This window comes from Phascolarctos cinereus, unplaced genomic scaffold (genome assembly GCF_003287225.1).
Source record: "Phascolarctos cinereus isolate Bilbo 61053 unplaced genomic scaffold, phaCin_HiC Scaffold_4;HRSCAF=312, whole genome shotgun sequence".
Classification (NCBI taxonomy): domain Eukaryota; kingdom Metazoa; phylum Chordata; class Mammalia; order Diprotodontia; family Phascolarctidae; genus Phascolarctos; species Phascolarctos cinereus.
Window position 1 is genome coordinate 637,002,575 of NW_027555847.1, and position 17,782 is coordinate 637,020,356.

At 39.8% G+C, this 17,782-nt stretch overlaps 1 protein-coding gene across 1 annotated transcript in view; it reads right to left on the minus strand.

The window, feature by feature from the left end:
- Nucleotides 1-7,878: 7,878 nt before the first annotated feature.
- The window catches only part of ZFAT (zinc finger and AT-hook domain containing), a 276,495-nt gene continuing 266,591 nt past the window's right edge, over nucleotides 7,879-17,782 (minus strand). Inside the window, exon 16 of the mRNA XM_020997901.2 lies at nucleotides 7,879-9,309. Within this exon, the coding sequence (XP_020853560.1) occupies nucleotides 9,070-9,309 (240 nt within the window). The 3' untranslated portion in view covers nucleotides 7,879-9,069. The remainder of the gene's footprint in view (nucleotides 9,310-17,782) is intronic.

A 17,782-nucleotide genomic window follows, 5' to 3' on the forward strand; every position in this document is an offset into this window, starting at 1 on the left:
AAAACCCTGCCCCTTCCCACAATGAAGACACACAATAAGCAAAACAACTCAACATAATGACCATGTCTAAAAGAGTATGTCCTGTTCCATGTCCAGCATCTATTACTTCACCAAGAGAAAGAAGATATACTTTCCCACTGATCTTCTGAAGCCATGACTGGGCATTGAGCATTGAACTCTAAGTACAGTTTTCTTTCACATTATTGTACATGATCATTCTGGTTCTACTTCCTTTGTTATACATGAGTTCATACCAGGCTTCCCAAGTTTCTTTGAATTCTTTATATTGTCATTTCTTATGGAACAATAATATCACCTTACATTTGTATGCTACCTTGGCTTGGCATTACTGATTAATGGGCTCCCACTTTCCTTCCAGTTTTTTGTCACTAACAAAAGTAAAGTCAACAAGCATTTACATGTCTCCTATCTGCTAGACTCTGTGCTAAGAACTGGGAGTGCAAAGGCAAAAAAAAAGACCCAAAGAAGCATCATCTCTGCCCTCAAGGAACTCATCATCTAATGAAGCAGCGACTTGCTTAAGCTCTCCCCCAAACCCCTCCAAATACTCATAAAAAATGGCTCTAAACAAATTCTGAAGCAGAAGAACACAAAAAGACAGAGTGAAACAAATTTCCAGCCCAAGACAACCTGGATGATTGATCAGAAAGGTGTATCGCGCCGGGCTAGGAAAGAAGCGCACCGCAGCATGGGAGCACAGGCCACAGAGAACCTGGAGCAGGCCTCGGAGGAGTGAATCACGGGCAGCTGTGGAGGTTTCCAGACTCCTCAACCCACTAATGCCAAAGACAACTTAGAAGGTCAGTGGGAAAAGTCTGTTTCTGTCAGTGCTGAGAAAGGAAGACTGGGCCTCAGCTTCATTCCCCAAGAGCGTGGTCCTGGGGGAGGACAGCTGCTTCCCGAGCTTCTGGCCCACAGACTGAGGGGGAATCCAGTGGCTGATCAGAGAGAGATTGCAGGGATCTCTTTGCCAGTGCAGAGGCAGAAATCTCTTGCTTTGCCCGTGTTTGGATCTGGGTCACAGTTCTGGGTGGCGGTGCAGGAGTGAGGAGGAACACTGGCACGGTGGAGCTTGAAGTGGCTGTGGAGAGGAACCCCTCCTCACAGTTACGGGACAGAAAGGAATACTTGTGGTCACAGGCCAGGAAAGGAGTACACACCTCGCCCCTTATCATACCACCTTGTAAGAACTGAAAATTTACAGGTCCCTACAAGTATCTCTGAAAACAGCTATACAAACCCCTGAAGCTTGGGACAATACACTCTCCACATTGGAAGCAGACTCTTACCTTAACAAAGAGTTTAAAACTCAAGTAATTGGCTGGGATCATGAGCAAGCAGCGCAAAAAGAGTCAGACTATATTATCTTACTTTGGTGAAAAAGAAGATCAAAATATACAACCAGAAGAAGACAACAAAGTCAAAGCTCCTACATCCAAAGCCTCCAAGAAAAATATCAATCAGTCCCAGGCCTTGGAAGAGCTCAAAAGGGATTTTGAGAAGCAAGTAAGGGAAGTAGAGGAAAAACTGGGAAGAGAAATGAGAGTGATGCAAGAAAATCATGAAAAACAAGTCAACAGCTTGCTAAAGGAGACCCAAAAAAATACTGAAGAAAATAACACCTTAAAAAATAGCCTAACCCAAATGGCAAAAGAGGTCCAAAAAGCCAATGAGGAGAAAAATGCCCTAAAAAGAAAAATTGGCCAAATGGAAAAGGAAGTCCAAAAGCTTACTGAAGAAAATACTTCCTTAAAAATTAGAATAGAGCAATTGGAAGCTAGTGACTTTATGAGAAATCAAGACACTGTAAAACAAATCCAAAAGAATGAAAAATTAGAAAACAATGTGAAATATCTCATTGGAAAAACAACTGACCTGGAAAATAGATCCAGGAGAGAGAATTTAAAATTATTGGACTATCTGAAAGCCATGATCAAAAAAAAGCCTAGACATCATCTTTCAAGAAATTATCAAGGAAAACTGCCCTGATTATTAGAACCAGAGGGCAAAATAGAAATTGAAAGAATCCACAGATCTCCTCCTGAAAGAGATCCCCAAAGGAAAACTCCTAGGAATATTGTAGCCAAATTCCAGAGTTCCCAGGTCAAGGAGAAAATATTACAAGCTGCCAGAAGGAAACAATTCAAGTATTGTGGAAACACAATCAGGATAACACAAGATTTAGCAGCTTCTACATTAAAGGAGGCAGGGCATGGAATATAATATTCTGAAGGGCAAAGGAGATAGGATTACAACCAAGAATCACCTACCCAGCAAAACTGAGTATAATCCTTCAGGGGAAAAAGTGGTCATTCAGTGAAATAGAGGACTTTCAAGCATTCCTGATGAAAAGACCAGAGCTGAATAGAAAATTTGACTTTCAAATACAGACTCAAGTGGAACATGAAGAGGTAAACAGGAAAGAGAAATCATAAGAGACTTATTAAGATTGAAGTGTTTACATTCTCGCATGGAAAGATGATATTTCTAACTCATGAGATCTTTGTCAGTATTACGGTAGTTGGAGGAAAAAAATTATATGTGTATATATATATAGGTAGATAGATAGATAGATAGAGGGCACAGGGTGAGTGGAAGATTAAGGGGTCATATCTGGAGAATAAAATTAAGGGATGAGGGAGGATTATACTCAGAGAAGAAGAAAGGGAGATAGAATGGGGTAAATTATCTCACAAAAAAAACAGAAAAAAAAGTCTCTTACAGTGGAGGGAAGCAGGAGAAGGTAAGAGGGAATGAGTAAATCTTATTCTCATAGGATTTGGCTTAAGGAGGGAATAATATACACATTCAACTGGGTATGGAAGTTTGTCTTACCCTACAAGAAAATAGGGGCAGAAGGGACAAGAGAGCAGGGGGATGAGAGAGAGGAGGGCAGATTGGGAAAGGGGGTAATCAGAAGTAAATACTTCTGAGGAGGAACAGGGTCAAAAGAAAGAATAGAATAAATGGGAGAGCAGGATAGGATTAAGAGAAATAGAGTTAGTTTTTCACAACATGTGTACTATGGAAGTTTTTTGCATAACTGCACATGTATAACCTATATTGAGTTGCTTGGGTGGGGAGGGAGGAAGAGAGAAAATTTGAAACCTAAAGTTTTAAAAATATATGTTTAAAAAAAAGTTTTCACATGCTATCGGGAAATAAGAAATACAGGAAATGGGGTACAGAAGTCTATCCTGCCCTACAGGAAAATAGAAGGGGAAGGGGATAAGAGAAGGGGGAGAGAAAGAAAAGAGGACAGACTAGGGGAGGGAATATTCAGAATGCATGCCATCTTGGGGTGGGGGGAGGGTGAGACAGGGTGAAAATTTGAAACTCAAAAACTTGTGGAAATGAATGTTGAAAACTACAAATAAATAAATTTATATTAAAAAAAAAGGATAAATGAGAAGCATCACTTCTGGCAGTAAAGAAGAGAGCCAAGATAGCTTCACTGGGAAAAAAAACCCCAGCTCTTCAGAGGGAATCAGTCTTCATCGTTGCTTTCGATGTCTTCCACAGCAACATGGATAAAAGAGGTTTCCCTCACACAAACCTTCATCACTGGTTATGTATTAAAGTGAAGCACTTCACCCAATATTAGGTGTCTTGCTACCAGAGAACAAACTCAGGGAGTACAGTTTTTGAGCTGACTTAGGGACTGTGGAGAGGATTAGTCCTGGGTAGGTCCATGAATTGACATATCTGGCCAGAGACACCATTCCTAGAGGAAGTGGGGTTAGAACACCATGAAAAAAAAAAGTCACACATTGCTGGAGGTGTGAGTTGCCTTGGTCACATGTGCTCTCTATGTGTCTCTGACCAATATGTATATCCTTTGTGTATTCATTGATCCCACTGATGCTATTTATATTTGTGGGACAGTGTGCCTCAGGTTTATGGAGGGAAATGCTTTTATGCTACAGTTCTTATGCTATTTCAGTAAATGCCTTTGTTTTTGTTTTTTGTTTTTTTGTTAATTGTGCCCTTCAGATGACTATTGAAGGGAAATACATTGATAGGGACTTGGAAGCTCACGGAGCCAACTCACAGAGAATCTTGAAGATGGGATAGTCATGCCAAGAAACACAATTTGTGAATCTGAGTTAAAGGAGATGGTCGCAGATGAGGTATAACTTTGCTAAGCCTGCCATCTATACTTTATTCACAATCACTGATTAAAAAAAAAGTCAAAATAAGATTGAGGACAAATACATTGAAAACACTACTATAGACTTCCTTTTAAGTTGAAATATGTCATTAATGACTACTCTTGGTGTCCGGTCATTCAGTCATTTCTGAATCCAACTAGCTACACTGTCGTCTAGCCCACATCAGAATAATAACATCAAATGTATTGCTAAATATAATCAGTATCCATTTAGCGCATGAACCTAGTAGCCTCTTCAAAGAAAGAAAGCAAAGAAAGAAGGTTAACGTGGCCTGATGTGCTTTTGATGACGCCATGCTGTTCCTTTGTGATCGCTGATTCCTATTTGAGATATCCCCTAAAATCACTCTAATTTTAGAATTTTTCCAAGAATCAAATTTAAGCTTATTTGTTTATAATTTAAGACTTGACTCTCTTCCCTTTTTGAGGCCATTCCCGAGTCCTGGGGCACCTTCCCAATTTTCCACATTTTTTACACAATAACCAAAAGTGACTTGGTAATCACATTCAACATCTCTCTTAGCATCCTGGGATCCTGGCTTGTCTGCTGACTAGCTGTCAGACTTGAACAAGTGACTCCACCTCCCTGAGTCTCTTTCTTCAGCTGTAAAATGATGGGGTTGGATTGGATGGCTTCTAATTTTAGATCTATGAGTCACCCTATGATCCTATTAGTTTGCTTGGACCTGGTGACTTGAAGTAATCTTTTTCTGTTAAGTTCCTATTCATCCTTTGACTTCTAGGTCAAATGGAAAGCCCCACCCCCCAGCCTCCCCTCCCCAGAAGCCTTTTTGGGATTTATCACTGGTAATATAGTTCTCCCTTCAGACCTCACATAATACTTTGGGTGCACTTCTCTAACAAACATTTCATGTAGTGTTGGGTACCATATTTATCTATATAGAGGAAGAGATTGTGTCTTACCAAAACTATTTTCCTCAGTGCCTAGCATTGTGTTCTACACACAATATATGTTTAATAAATGTTTGTTGAAGGAATGAATAGCTAAAAATCTAAGTTTAAAAATGCACAAGGACTTTGTGAAGACACTGTTTCTTCATACACCCAGTTCATTCATATTTAAATACCAGGATAATGTATTTATAATCATCTGTGAATTTTAATGCATCAGAAAAAATGAAAAAGTCTTTGAAGTGTTCAGAGTATCTAAATTGCACAGAGAGCAAGAGGAAATATGATGGGTTTATAGTGGAGCGATACTACTATGTGATTGATTAATATTCCAAACCAAGATGTCATTTTTTTTATTAGTCCCTAGATCTAGACTTTAAGAAACTCAGCATTCAGGATTTAAACAGCACCCCAAAGCCAACTCAGGCTTTGCAGTTACTGGAAAATTGAGTAATTTTTTACTTCGTTATTGAAAACTTCTCATGTTATTGTTGTTGCCAAAATTCTAATAATTTTTTTTTTATAAAAGAGCTTAAGACTAATGGGTGGGGAGGGGGACATGGGTTGATGGTAGCATCTGTTTAAGAACTCTCACTGAGGAAACTCCCTCAACCAATGCAAATCAGCAACTGTTATGCAATTTGTAATCTTAAGAAATTGCCTCAGTGCACTAAGAGTTCTTGTGGTTTGCCCAGGATCACAAAATCAGTATGTGTCCGTGGCAGGATTTGAATTCAGGTCAGCCTAAATCTGACAGCCTAATTCTGAACCTGGCTAGGCTGGTTCATAGGCAACAAAAATAGTTCATCAACAGAAATATATTTGAAGTGACTGCATTTTCATAAAACCAGTAAGAGTTTTTACTTAGTGTTTTGTGAGTCTCAATGTCTAGAAAAACTCTTTAAAAATAGATTTGTTTTGGGGGCAGCTAGGTGGTGCAGTGGATAAAGCACTGGTCCTGAAGTCAGGAGGACCTGAGTTCAAATCCAGCCTCAGATCAAACACTCGATCTATGTGACCCTGGGCAAGTCACTTAATCCCAATTGCAGTGTGACCCTGGGCAAGTCACTTAATCCCAATTGCCTAACCCCCCCCCAATAATAAATTTGTTTTCATAGACACACATTATTCTTACTTATTGAGTAATATAAATGTTAGTGATAGAGTAGAAGAAAAATAAAAAAGAAGGTGCCACAGCAATGTCTTCTCTTTAGGCAGGATAGGCAGTTTTCACAGAAGGGAGTAGTCTCCATGTCTGGCTGTGTCCCTGAGTGCTCAATACTCAAAATCTTCTTTCATTTTGGGTAGATTGATTTTTGTGGTGGAGTTTTCTTGGATTCTAACATTAGTTTTTTCATTTCTTCCCTTTCAGAATCTCCCTCTCTTTTTTGTATACTTTTTTCTTATTTTTGTCTTGTCATATCCTAGATTTCTCTGTGTGTTCTTTCTTTTCTTCTCCCAGAGATCCATGTGTTACAACAAAGAAGCTTTGTTAAATTGAAAAAGAGAAAGATAATTCAACAAACTGATTATAACATTGAAAAAAAATTTGACATTAGGCATCTTTTGAGAATACATTTCAAGAATGGATCCCAGCTCCACCTGCCAAAGAGCTACCAGCAGGCTGTAGCACAGCAATTGCTAGGTTTTGCGTCAGGGGACCTAGGTTCATGTACCAGCTCCTCCATTTACTATATGGCTCTGAGCAAGTCCCAAAGCTTCTCTAAGTCTCAGTTACTACATCATTAACATGACAATAAGTGTACTTCCTACAAGTATTGTTAGATGGAGTGGGGGGAAGGAATGGATATGAACACATCTTGATACATGAAGGATCTACCACATCTTTAATGTCCAGAACTCCAGATTTCACCAAAACAGATGACAACCCATTTGTGACTAGATAGTAGATATGTCCTAAGGAGATATTAAGCAACTTGCCCTGGGTCACATACCTAGTGAATGTCAGAAGTGGGAGATTTGAGTCCAGACATATCTGACTCCTAACCTCTGTACTCTCTACTGCTGCATGCTTCTTCTATAACTTTGGAGTTTGTTTGTTTGTTTTTAAATGAACTGTACAGGACTAGATAAATGTAAGCTATTATTACTACTACAAATGGAGAACGATTTAGTAGCTATTATTAAACTGAATGAGAAAAAAATATAGAATTCTAGGATGGGAGGGGAATTTGGACATCATTTAGTGAAGTCCCCAAACCCTGTACATCCCCATTATGTGGATGGGTTGGCCGCCTCTGGATCTGCCCCCATTTGTCCATTCTACCTTATTTGTCTTCTGGTGGTCCTCATGGGTGAAAGCCAACAAGAAAAAAGCTCTGGTGAAGCCAATAAGAAAAGAGGTTTGGATTAGGAATTAGAAGATTTGGCTTTGATATCTGGTGCCATGACTTACCAGCCATATGACTCTGATCTGGTCATTTATGATCATAGGGTCTAGGGCTGGAAGATCCATAGAGATCATAAAACCAAATCAATTATTTAATAGTTGAAGAAACTGAGACCAAGAGAGGCTTGGTCTTGGGAAAAGGCTTCACAGGTATTCCATAGAAGAGTCAGGATTTGAACCCAGGTCTTTTTAGTCAAAGTTCAGTGCTCTTTCGATTATATCATAGGCTTCATTTTCCTTAGTTGATCTCTAAGGTCTCTATTTATGCTGTGATGTTCCAAGGGACAAAAATTTGGATTTGGATTTGGATTTGGATTTGAATAACTAGATTTGAACTTTGATCAAGCAATAAAGGATAACAAAGTCTTTGTATGGTTAGTTTATTGTTACTTTCAAATAAAATATCAAAGAAAGGTGCATTTTCATTCCTCTGGAGGTAGCAAATAATGTACCTGGCACAAGGAACTACAAGGAAAAATTATAAACCTAAAAAACCCGCATAAATCTGAATTATTTTAATGGCAATAAAATAATTGAGAATTGCTTTTCAAGTATCTGGGACGTGGAGAAGTACCATTCGCATGTGATGCTAAAATCTAAGACTCTGGGATCATAAAATATGAAACTGAAGCTACCATGATTTAAATGAGAAACAGGAAAATACCCAGATAGTTATTTATCCAATTATATTCCCTTCCTGATTTACCCCTTTCACTACCACTGCTGCTACAAGCCAGTGGTTCTAAAAGTACATTTAAAAGAAGGGAGAGGGAAGAAGCAAAATAATTCCAAGAAGAAATGGAAAAATACTTGTAGGTATGAAAGGTTGAGTAATTCTGCTCTGTGCTCCATTTACTTGCTAAACATGTCCAATCTGCTTGAGTTAAGCTGGAACTTTATGGATAAAATAGGAAGTAAAAAGTTAGAAACCACTCCCTCCCTCACCATTCCCCCTCCCACTCAACAAGGCTCTTCAAAATTCATCTTCTGTCCATAAGGCCACTTTGTCTTAATATTGTAGTTTACCTTCCACAAAAGAATCTTCTCTTTGATAACACCGGAGAGAAAATGGGCATATTACACAGGGATCTACCATATGGCTGAGGATTTATTTGGAGATTTAGGGCAGGTTCTGACTAGGGTTGAAAGTTTTCTCCTGAAATACATCTTACAGCAAAAAACGGGCATTTTCTATTTTTGTGTGTGTGGCATGGAGGGGAGGTGGGTACTGTGCAAAAGTCTTTTTAGAAGCAAGCTATAGAAGGCTGGGAGATGAGGGGTAAGTAGCTGCCCAGAGAGCCAGACACATCAGTGATTCATCAAAAGTCAGACTAGCTGTGAGTAGTACCATGTAAGAAATGCTGGTGCAGGATGGGATGAGGAGTTGGAAAATTTTGCAAGTGCTGGGCAATTTTCTGTATCTACATCCACCAGGGACACATGCTAGAGGCACTGTGATGTGGTTGTTGGCTTGTCACCTCTCTAGACTTCTAGGTTCTCTCCTCTGTAAAATGAGAAGACTCATTTGGCCCTAAAAGTATGACCCTCTGGTTCTCTAGATGTCCTGGGCTGACTGCTCCACAGTCTGTTCTTCAACCGGCTGCAAGGCCTCCTGCACGTAAACAATGAACTCAGAGGCCTCTCCCCCTTGGGTGTAGACAGTCACTGTCTCAATTCCTTCCACGTCGTCAGAAGACACGACCAAGTGGTGCTGCTCGGCCAGCTCCACTGAGGCTTGCTGTAACGTCTCCTGGATCATCACAGTATGGTTGGCACTCTGCTCCTCCTCAGTCACCTAGGGAGAAGTGGAAGGACAAGGTCATATGGGTTCTAGCCAGGTAATGAGTTAAAATAGACCTCAAAGGGGTTTGAGAATTTACTTGAGGAATAAACACACAGAAATCGCTGGGGATGTGATGTTCTGAAACAAAGAGCTGTCAGGGGCCTTGCCGATAATTTACCATCGGTCCCTTTAGCTGTGTGAAAGATATGTACGCAGTTTATCATAGGTGTCTTTATTTCAGTAGTTCAACTATTTGTGAGAAGATCAATACCATCCTAGAGAGATACACAGACTCCCTTTCAAGGAATGATTATCTCTGGGAGTCATCCATCAACTATAATGCCTCAGACGTCCTGGGCAGAAGAACAGTGTGTATAAAACAACTGACAAAGTGCTGGGGAGGCCATGTTCCCAAACATCAACCATAACCATGTGGCATGGGATGAAATGAAGAAGAGGCCTCCATCTCCCACGTGCATACCCAAAGACAGACAAACGGGTTGTCTCAACAACTCAACCCAGAGTCCAGGGTTCTTGATTACTTAGCCACATTTGATACTCATTCATTCACTCAACACACATTAGTTAAGCATCTATTAAGTATAAAACACTAGGTCAGGTTAAAGGGGACTGTGGTATTTAGATAAGGTACGATTTCTGACTTTTATGGAACTTACAGTTAAATAAGCTTAAATGGTAAAAACTAAAAAAGCAGTCTCTCCTGATAATAACAACAATGACTACAACACTAAGAAAAAAAATTGAAGAGGAATTGGGAGTATATCCCTTGGAGAAGAGAATATATTTTAAATAAGTGAGGAGGCCAATACTTTGTCTATTTTTACTGAAAAAGATGAAGAAGCTTAAGCTGCAGCAGAAAGGATTTGGGTTGTTCGTAGTGAACTGAATGAGACGTGGCAAAGCGATGGGTACAAGTTACTTAAACATGCTGGAAAGAAAGAACACAGCATCACTTTTTCTGGGCTTTTAAAAGAATTATTGGGATCACAGGGATCTCAAATGGTAACCTGTTCCTTTGGGCAGGATCACACAAGCTATGACAGCCAGGCAAAGAGCTACCTTCCATTTAAAAAAACAGAAAGAGACCCCACAATTTCTTTTATTAACCCATTCTAATCTCTGAGAATATTCACAGAGAGAAAACTATCCTTTAAAAAGGACACAAGTCCTTGAAGCTGCAACCTAAGTTCCTTTGACCTTGTCTTTATCCTCAGTGGAGACAAAGACCAGCAGGTCAAAGCCTCCATGGAAGATTTTTTTCATATTATTGAAGCCTCTTATTGAACAGACTTGCCTGTCCCAGCCTGAATGATACCCTCTCAACAAGCTCTTTCCTTACTGGTCTTATTTTTCAATCCCTTGAATAACAGAGCTGTACTGCATAGTGAAAATAGCTTTGGATTTGGAGTTACACCGAGGATAGTACTTGGATCCTGGCCATACAACACCTGAGACCTTGGGTGAGTCATTTCTCCTTTCTAGGCCAGAGTTTCCTCCTCTGTGAAAAGAGAGGGTTATACTGGCTAATAGCCAAGGTCTTTTTTTTTTATCTTGAAATTATTTTATTCCACCTTTGTTATTTCTTCTTCCAGCAATAACAGTCACCGTTTATAAAGCACTTTAAAGTTTTCAAAGCACTTAACATATATATATTCTCTTATTTAATCCTAACAACAACCTGTGAAGGTAGGGGGCCTAAGATTATTCCCATTGTACAGATGAAGAAACTGAGAGGTTAAATGGCTTGCCCAGGGCCACACAGGCCAATAAAACAGGATTTAAACTCAGGCCTTCCTAACTCCATTCCCAGCAGTTTAACTATCTCCCACCTCAACCCCCCACCTGCCAATCCACTCTTAGAAAGAAAGGTCTGAAGCTAAAGTATGAAATGAAAGCTGCTTGAGGGCCAGGGATAGTTTCCTTTTTATGTCTTTACTAAAGCAATGACTGTCAGATTGAACAGAGAGAATCTGAATACCACAGGATGACTAAGACTGATTAATATGGCAAGATCACCTGATGATTTCTACAACTCTTCTTTGGTTTATTCATTACCAGTATCACGCTTTCAAGATTTTGTTGTGGACCTGTGCAGAAACTGCCTCCCTCAAGGCAGATCAGCAGGTCACCTGTTACCCACGGCCTCAGAGGGCTGCTTAGGGGCACCAAGACAGAGCTTCCCCTGGGGTCGCTCAGCCATTATGTGTCTGAGGTATGACTCAGATGTGGCTTTTTCTGACACTGAAGCCGACTCTCTATCCACTACCCCCTGCCTTTGTCTTCACAATATCGACATGAATAAAACTATATTCATTACCCCATTTCAAGAGTCCTGACCTCTTTCCCAAATAACATGGCAATTCATTGCCTTTTATTCACTTTCTCTTTCAGTGTGGAGACAATGGAATAGACAAGAAGACCTACAGAAGACTCCTCCCAGAGCTGTGGTTTTATGAAACCACACAGAAGATGACATGAGTCAGAGATAGGCTGATTCTCAGGTCACACAGAAAAGAGGCATCTCTGGTAGCTGCCTCTACAATACAGCTGGGCTTGGGAGGAATGTGTTAGCTGGATACAGACCGTCTAACAAGAGCAGCACAGCCGCCCTGAGCAGCAGAAACCATTAATACATTTAGCCTGCCTTCTTTCTAGAGTGAACAGACAGAATTTTATTGTTTCTATTTCACTTGACTGGGAAAATGTACTTTGAACTGTGCCTTTAGAAGTAAGCATTGATTTATTTCCCTTTGAAAGAGAGTAACTAACAGACTAGAGGGAAAATGAAAATGAACAACAAAAGCATTTCTCCTCTTAACTATCTACGAATTCCATACATGGGAAAACACAGTGTAATCAGATACAATTTATGCCAAGTCTTTTAGCTCTGACATTTGCAAACAAGTCTACAGTCACATAGGTAAATACACGACATGATGCCAGCTATGAGAACATATGGTAAACAATCATTCTGACCAACTTTTGCACATTATGGTAATATTTGGATACACATTTCTTTCTTTTTTTTTTTTTAAGGCAATTGGGGTTAAGTGACTTGCCCAGGGTCACACAGCTAGTAAGTGTCAAATGTTTGTTCTGAGGCCAGATTTGAACTCAGGTCCTCCTGACTTCAGGGCCAGTGCTCTATCCACTGTGCCACCTAGCTTCCCCTTGGATACACATTTCCCATCCCTATCCCCACCCCAAGAAGGAGCATAGAATGTTTTCCAAATGCTCAAAATAGGGAAGTATTTGTTAGCAAAAGAAGCAGTATGGCCTGGTAGAGAGAGGGCCAGCCTTGGAGTTAGGAATATCTGACCCTAGGCAAGGCCCTTAATCTTCTTGATGTCCCCAAATGACTTTCTAAAACTTTGAGTTGCAAGTCTTGCTTTAGTAAAAGGCACTTTCCTCATTGAGAGTTTCCTCTCTCAATTAAACCACAGGTTAAGACCTCCTCCCCAAAAAAAATTAGTGGCAAAAAAAAAACTTAGCTGGTTAAAAACCTTAAAGTATAACATAATTACTTGTGTACAGATATTTATCAGATGTGTGATAATAGACAAGTCACCTAACCTCTCACATCCTCATCTAGAAAATCACTTTAAAACATTTCTCTTCTGTTGCCTTATTAGAGGATGTGGAGGTGAGCTTGGGTTCTTGAAGGCAAAGCATGTAGACCACAGGCTCTGACCAGTCCAAAAGGCAGCATGACACAGGGCACAGAAGCTGTACCTGAAGTCAGGAGACTTGGGGTGAAGTCTAGTAGATGAGAATAGAGTTAACATGCTTTATAAACCTTAAAGTACTAAATAAGTGCCAGTTATTATCAAAAATTAATAATAACAATAATCACTATTATTATCATAATCCCTAGCTATGTGATCATGGGCCACTCATTCAGCTTGTCTGAGTTTACTTATTTGTAAAATAAAGAGGTTGGATCAGATGACTTCTATGGTCCCTTCCGTGTGTGTGTGTGTGTGTGTGTGTGTGTGTGTGCGCGCGCGCGTGTGCGCACACATGTCTCTGTGTGTGTGTGTATATAATGAGAAAGAGAAAGAGTAAGAAAGACATCTGTGATATATATACATATGTGTTAAAAAGTCATGGAACAGCTTCTGTCTAAACATTTCAAGCCAGTTCATACACTAGTTAGGATTACTAATGCAGGTGAGTTTTACTTAATGAAATAGGCTTGCTCTTACAAAACAGAGTTAAAACACAAATTTTCACTAAATTAATACTATTACATGCAAAATGTACAAATAACAAGCAAGGGGAACTAAATAGCTTAGTTTGAAGAAGCACATTTGACCTCAGAGGTATCAAAGTGTAATAGGATGCATGCCTAGAATATGTTTCTGGGAGGGTACACATTTTTTTTTTCCCCCAAAAGGATTGTGTCTGTCATTCGTTCTCGAAGAGGACCATGACATCAGGAAGTTGATAATATCACTTGCAACTGACTTTGATTTGTGTGAGGAGGGCTGTGCAAGGTCACCAGCCTTACTTTCTCCTCCAGAGCCATCTGGGTGCAGTGGCAAGATATAGATCAAGATGACTGGAGACGCTCTAGATGCAGTGGGAGACCCAGGCCTTTTTAAGCTAAGGTCTTCTCATGTTCTCACTTTGGGTGAGCCAATGCCCATTCATTCAGTGAAGAGGACTCTTTAAGGAGTGAGTCAAGGGATGGCCCCTTTGATCAAATCAATGGGAAAAAAAAAACCTGGGAGGGGAGGACCCTCAGGGTTGTTCACCAAAAGAGAAACAGTTTCTATTTACATTCACTTTGAGCTAGGAGGACACCCCCCCAAGAAAAAAAATCAAGTGGTGCTTGGGTAGGGACCTTTTGTTGTCCAATGCCTGAGATCCAGAGTGAATAGGGTTTAAGGCTTGCTCTTTGAGAAAAAAGTCTAGCCTGTAAACCCCAAGTAAACTAGGCAGCTTTTGGCCAGCAAAATTTACCTTACAAAATTTACATGGAGGGGAGGGGATAATGATAGGTCCCTGCCCAAGCACCACTCCCAAAAGGAGCAGAAATGATAAAAGGTGGATGCGATAGCCTTGCATATTAAGAAGACGACCCACATGAGAAAGGTCAGGAACTGGATTGGGATAGGGAGAAAGGGAAGCCTGGAAGAAATATTCTGGCTAAAGATCAATGGAGGTAGAAACAGACACACTTCTGTCATCAAAGTATAATACTAAAGACCACCTGGAGACATGGAGCAAATAGATGAGGAGTTTGGGAAACAGATTACAAGGCTGACATGATGGCATGGTAGAACAGTGATGGGGAACTTTAATTACCCAGACATCTGCTGGAGTTCAGTCTCTGCCAAAAGCAGAGATGCTAATCATGTTTTTGGCTTACTATACTGATAATTTTACCTCTTCAACAGTGGTGGAACCAACAAGAGGAAATTCTGACCTGAATGTGATTCTGACTAAGAAGAACTTTTTTTTTTAGTGGAAATAATAGGGACCTTGAAGGAAGTGAGCACTGTACCTTCAACTTTATGACAAAGAAGGAAGGAGACAGACATAGTCTGAAATACATGCTGGAAATGAGGAGACCAGATTTCTATACTGGGGTAAAGAGAAGGCAGAGAAAGGACAGAATGGCTACCCAGAGTGGACATGGAAATAATACTAGACATTACAAAACGTAATTTTTACTTTGCTTCTGTTTTCTTGGCAAGGAGAATAACATTTGAACTGAAAGAGCTAGAATAAAAATGCCTTACAGGAAGTTGAAATTAATAAGGAAGGGGGTAAAACAACATGCTTCTGTTCTTGATGAATTCACAGCATCAGGTACAAGAAGCCATAGGGCAGCTAGGTGGTGCAGTGCATAGAGCACTGGACTTGGACTCAAGAAGATGCATCTTCACGAGTTCAGATCTGGCCTCAGACACTTACTAGCTGTGTGACCCTCGGCAAGGCACTTAACGCTGTTGCCTCAATTTCCTCATTTGTAAAATGAGCTGGAGAAGGAAATGGCAAACCACTCCAGTATCTTTGCCAAGAAAACCCCAAATGGGGTCATGGAGAGTCAGACACAACTGAACAAGACAACAACAAGAAGCCATATCCTAAGCTACCAAAAGACCTGGTGAATGTGACTGCCATCTTCCAAATGTTATGAAGGGAAACATTTTCTAGATTTTCAAAAAAAAAGAGAAGAGGACAAACTCTGCAAATTCTAGACTAATAAGCCTGATTTTGATGTCTGTCAAAATTCTTGACTGTGTTTTAAAAAGGACATTAGGAAAGTAAAACAAAAGTATATAGGTTAGCTACAAAATGAAATATAATGTGTATGTTTATATGTGTATGCACACAAAACAATGTATGATATACATATGTACACATACATAAGTGATATACATAAATATTAGTGCTTTTTCCCCTTTAACCTTCATTTGCAATGATATCTTTCTCCCCTTCCCTACCCAGCCAGTCACTCATTTCCTTTTTTGGATAACATTAATTAATTGGTAGATAAGAGGAACTGTCTGAATATAGTTTACTTTTAGCTTATAGAGAGATATGGGCTAGGCAACAGTAGAGTTCTGTGGATTCTGAATCACTGACCATCTGGATGGTCAGTGTAGCAGGAGGTTGCTAGTAGAATGTCCCAGGGTGCTGTTCTGGCTCTGTGCTATTTACTATTTGTATCAATGATTTAGTTAAAGACATTGCCGACATGCTTATCAAATTTACAGAAGACACAAAGCCAGGAGGTATAGTTAATACACCAGATGGTAGAGTCAGGATCTGAAGAAAAAAACAACAATTTAGTTACATAACTGGTTAGAACATCAGACTTAATATTTTTTTTTAAATAAACTCCGTAATACCATCAGTGTGAAAAAAAAAACTGTGGCGTGAAAATTTGAACTACAGATTGGTAACTCATGGTCAGCTTAGTATTAGAAAGTGATATAAGAACTGATGTTAAATGACTTGCCCATGGTCTCATGGCTAGTATTAGAAGAAAGACTTGAGTTCAGGTCTTTCTAATTCTAAGGCTGGCCCTCAATCCACCATACTACACTGAAGCCATTGGGCTAAATAGAAGATAAACTTAATAGGGAAATATTCAAAGTCTTCTAGCTGGGTTTCAAAACCTCATCTTCACAAATACAAGATGAAAGAAGCAAAGCAGGGCAGGAGATTGCCTGAAAAAAGGTTAGGGGTTTTTAGTGGATTACAAACTAAATATGAATCAACAGAGCAATAAGGCAGTAAAAATAAATAAATAAAAAGCCAATAACAACAAACTAATGGAATCTAATAGCCAGAACAAGGAAGACAAATCTTCCTGCACTCTTACATGAAGAGATCATAGATGAGTACTGCTAAGTTAGAGAGTATCTCGAGGAGGGTGCCGAGGATGGTGCCATTCAAAGATCAGCTGAAGTCACTAAGGATATTTAACTTGAAAAAGGGAAGCCTTAAGGAGGATTTGCTCACCACCTGCAAGTAAATCAAAGGGGTATTACAGGGAAGAGAGGTTAGCCTGAGTTTGGCCAACCTAGAAACAATGAATAGTAATTGCAAAAAAGGCTGATTAAACTTGAAAAGAAAAAAAAACCTTCTTAACAATTACATTTATACAGAAATAGAAAGTGACTACCTCACTTTCAGGCAGTGTATCACAGCGCACAGAGTGCTGGCCTTATGGTTAAGAAGACTTTGGAATCCATGTTATTTGAATGTGAGTAAAGCAATTGACCTCAGTTCCATCATCTGGAAAGAAAAAAAAAGGGATAATAATAGTTGCAGTGTCTACCTCCCAGGGTGCTTGTGAGGCTCAAATGAGATAATACACGTAAATACTTTGTAAACTTTCAAGATCTACATAAATACTATTTACTACATTTACTACTAGCACCCACCATCAGCAACATCACCATTACCATTTTGAGAAGTAATGGAGCCCCCTTCACTAGAGGTTTTCTAGCAAACACTGGAGGGCCACTTATAGGACAGGTTGTAGACAGGTTTCTTATTAGGGTGAGGATGGAACCAGATGGCCACAAAAGTCTGGTCCAATTTGGACTTTTTGAATTAGAGCCATTCAAAAAGGAAAAGGCTACTTCCAGACATAAAAAAAGTTTCTACTTCTGTCTGGTAGATCTCTGCCTCTGTGTAAGAAGCTCTGCCATATTCCCTCCAAGCAAGAAAGTCTAGCCCTGGCCAAGACTCTACCTGCTGCCTGAGGATCAGTCTAGGTAAGTACAGGGCATCCTATCATAAACAGCTACTATGACACAAATTCTAGGGCCAGCGAAACTCATGAAAGAAAGAATAATAAAAAACAGTCCTAAGCCCTAGGTGGTCCCCTCCCAATTCTGCAAGAAGAGTGGCAAAGTGGTGGGAAGGCAAAAAGGTATTATGATTAAAGTTTTTACATCTTCCACAAAGATTAATTTAATTGCTGGAGATTTAATGGAAT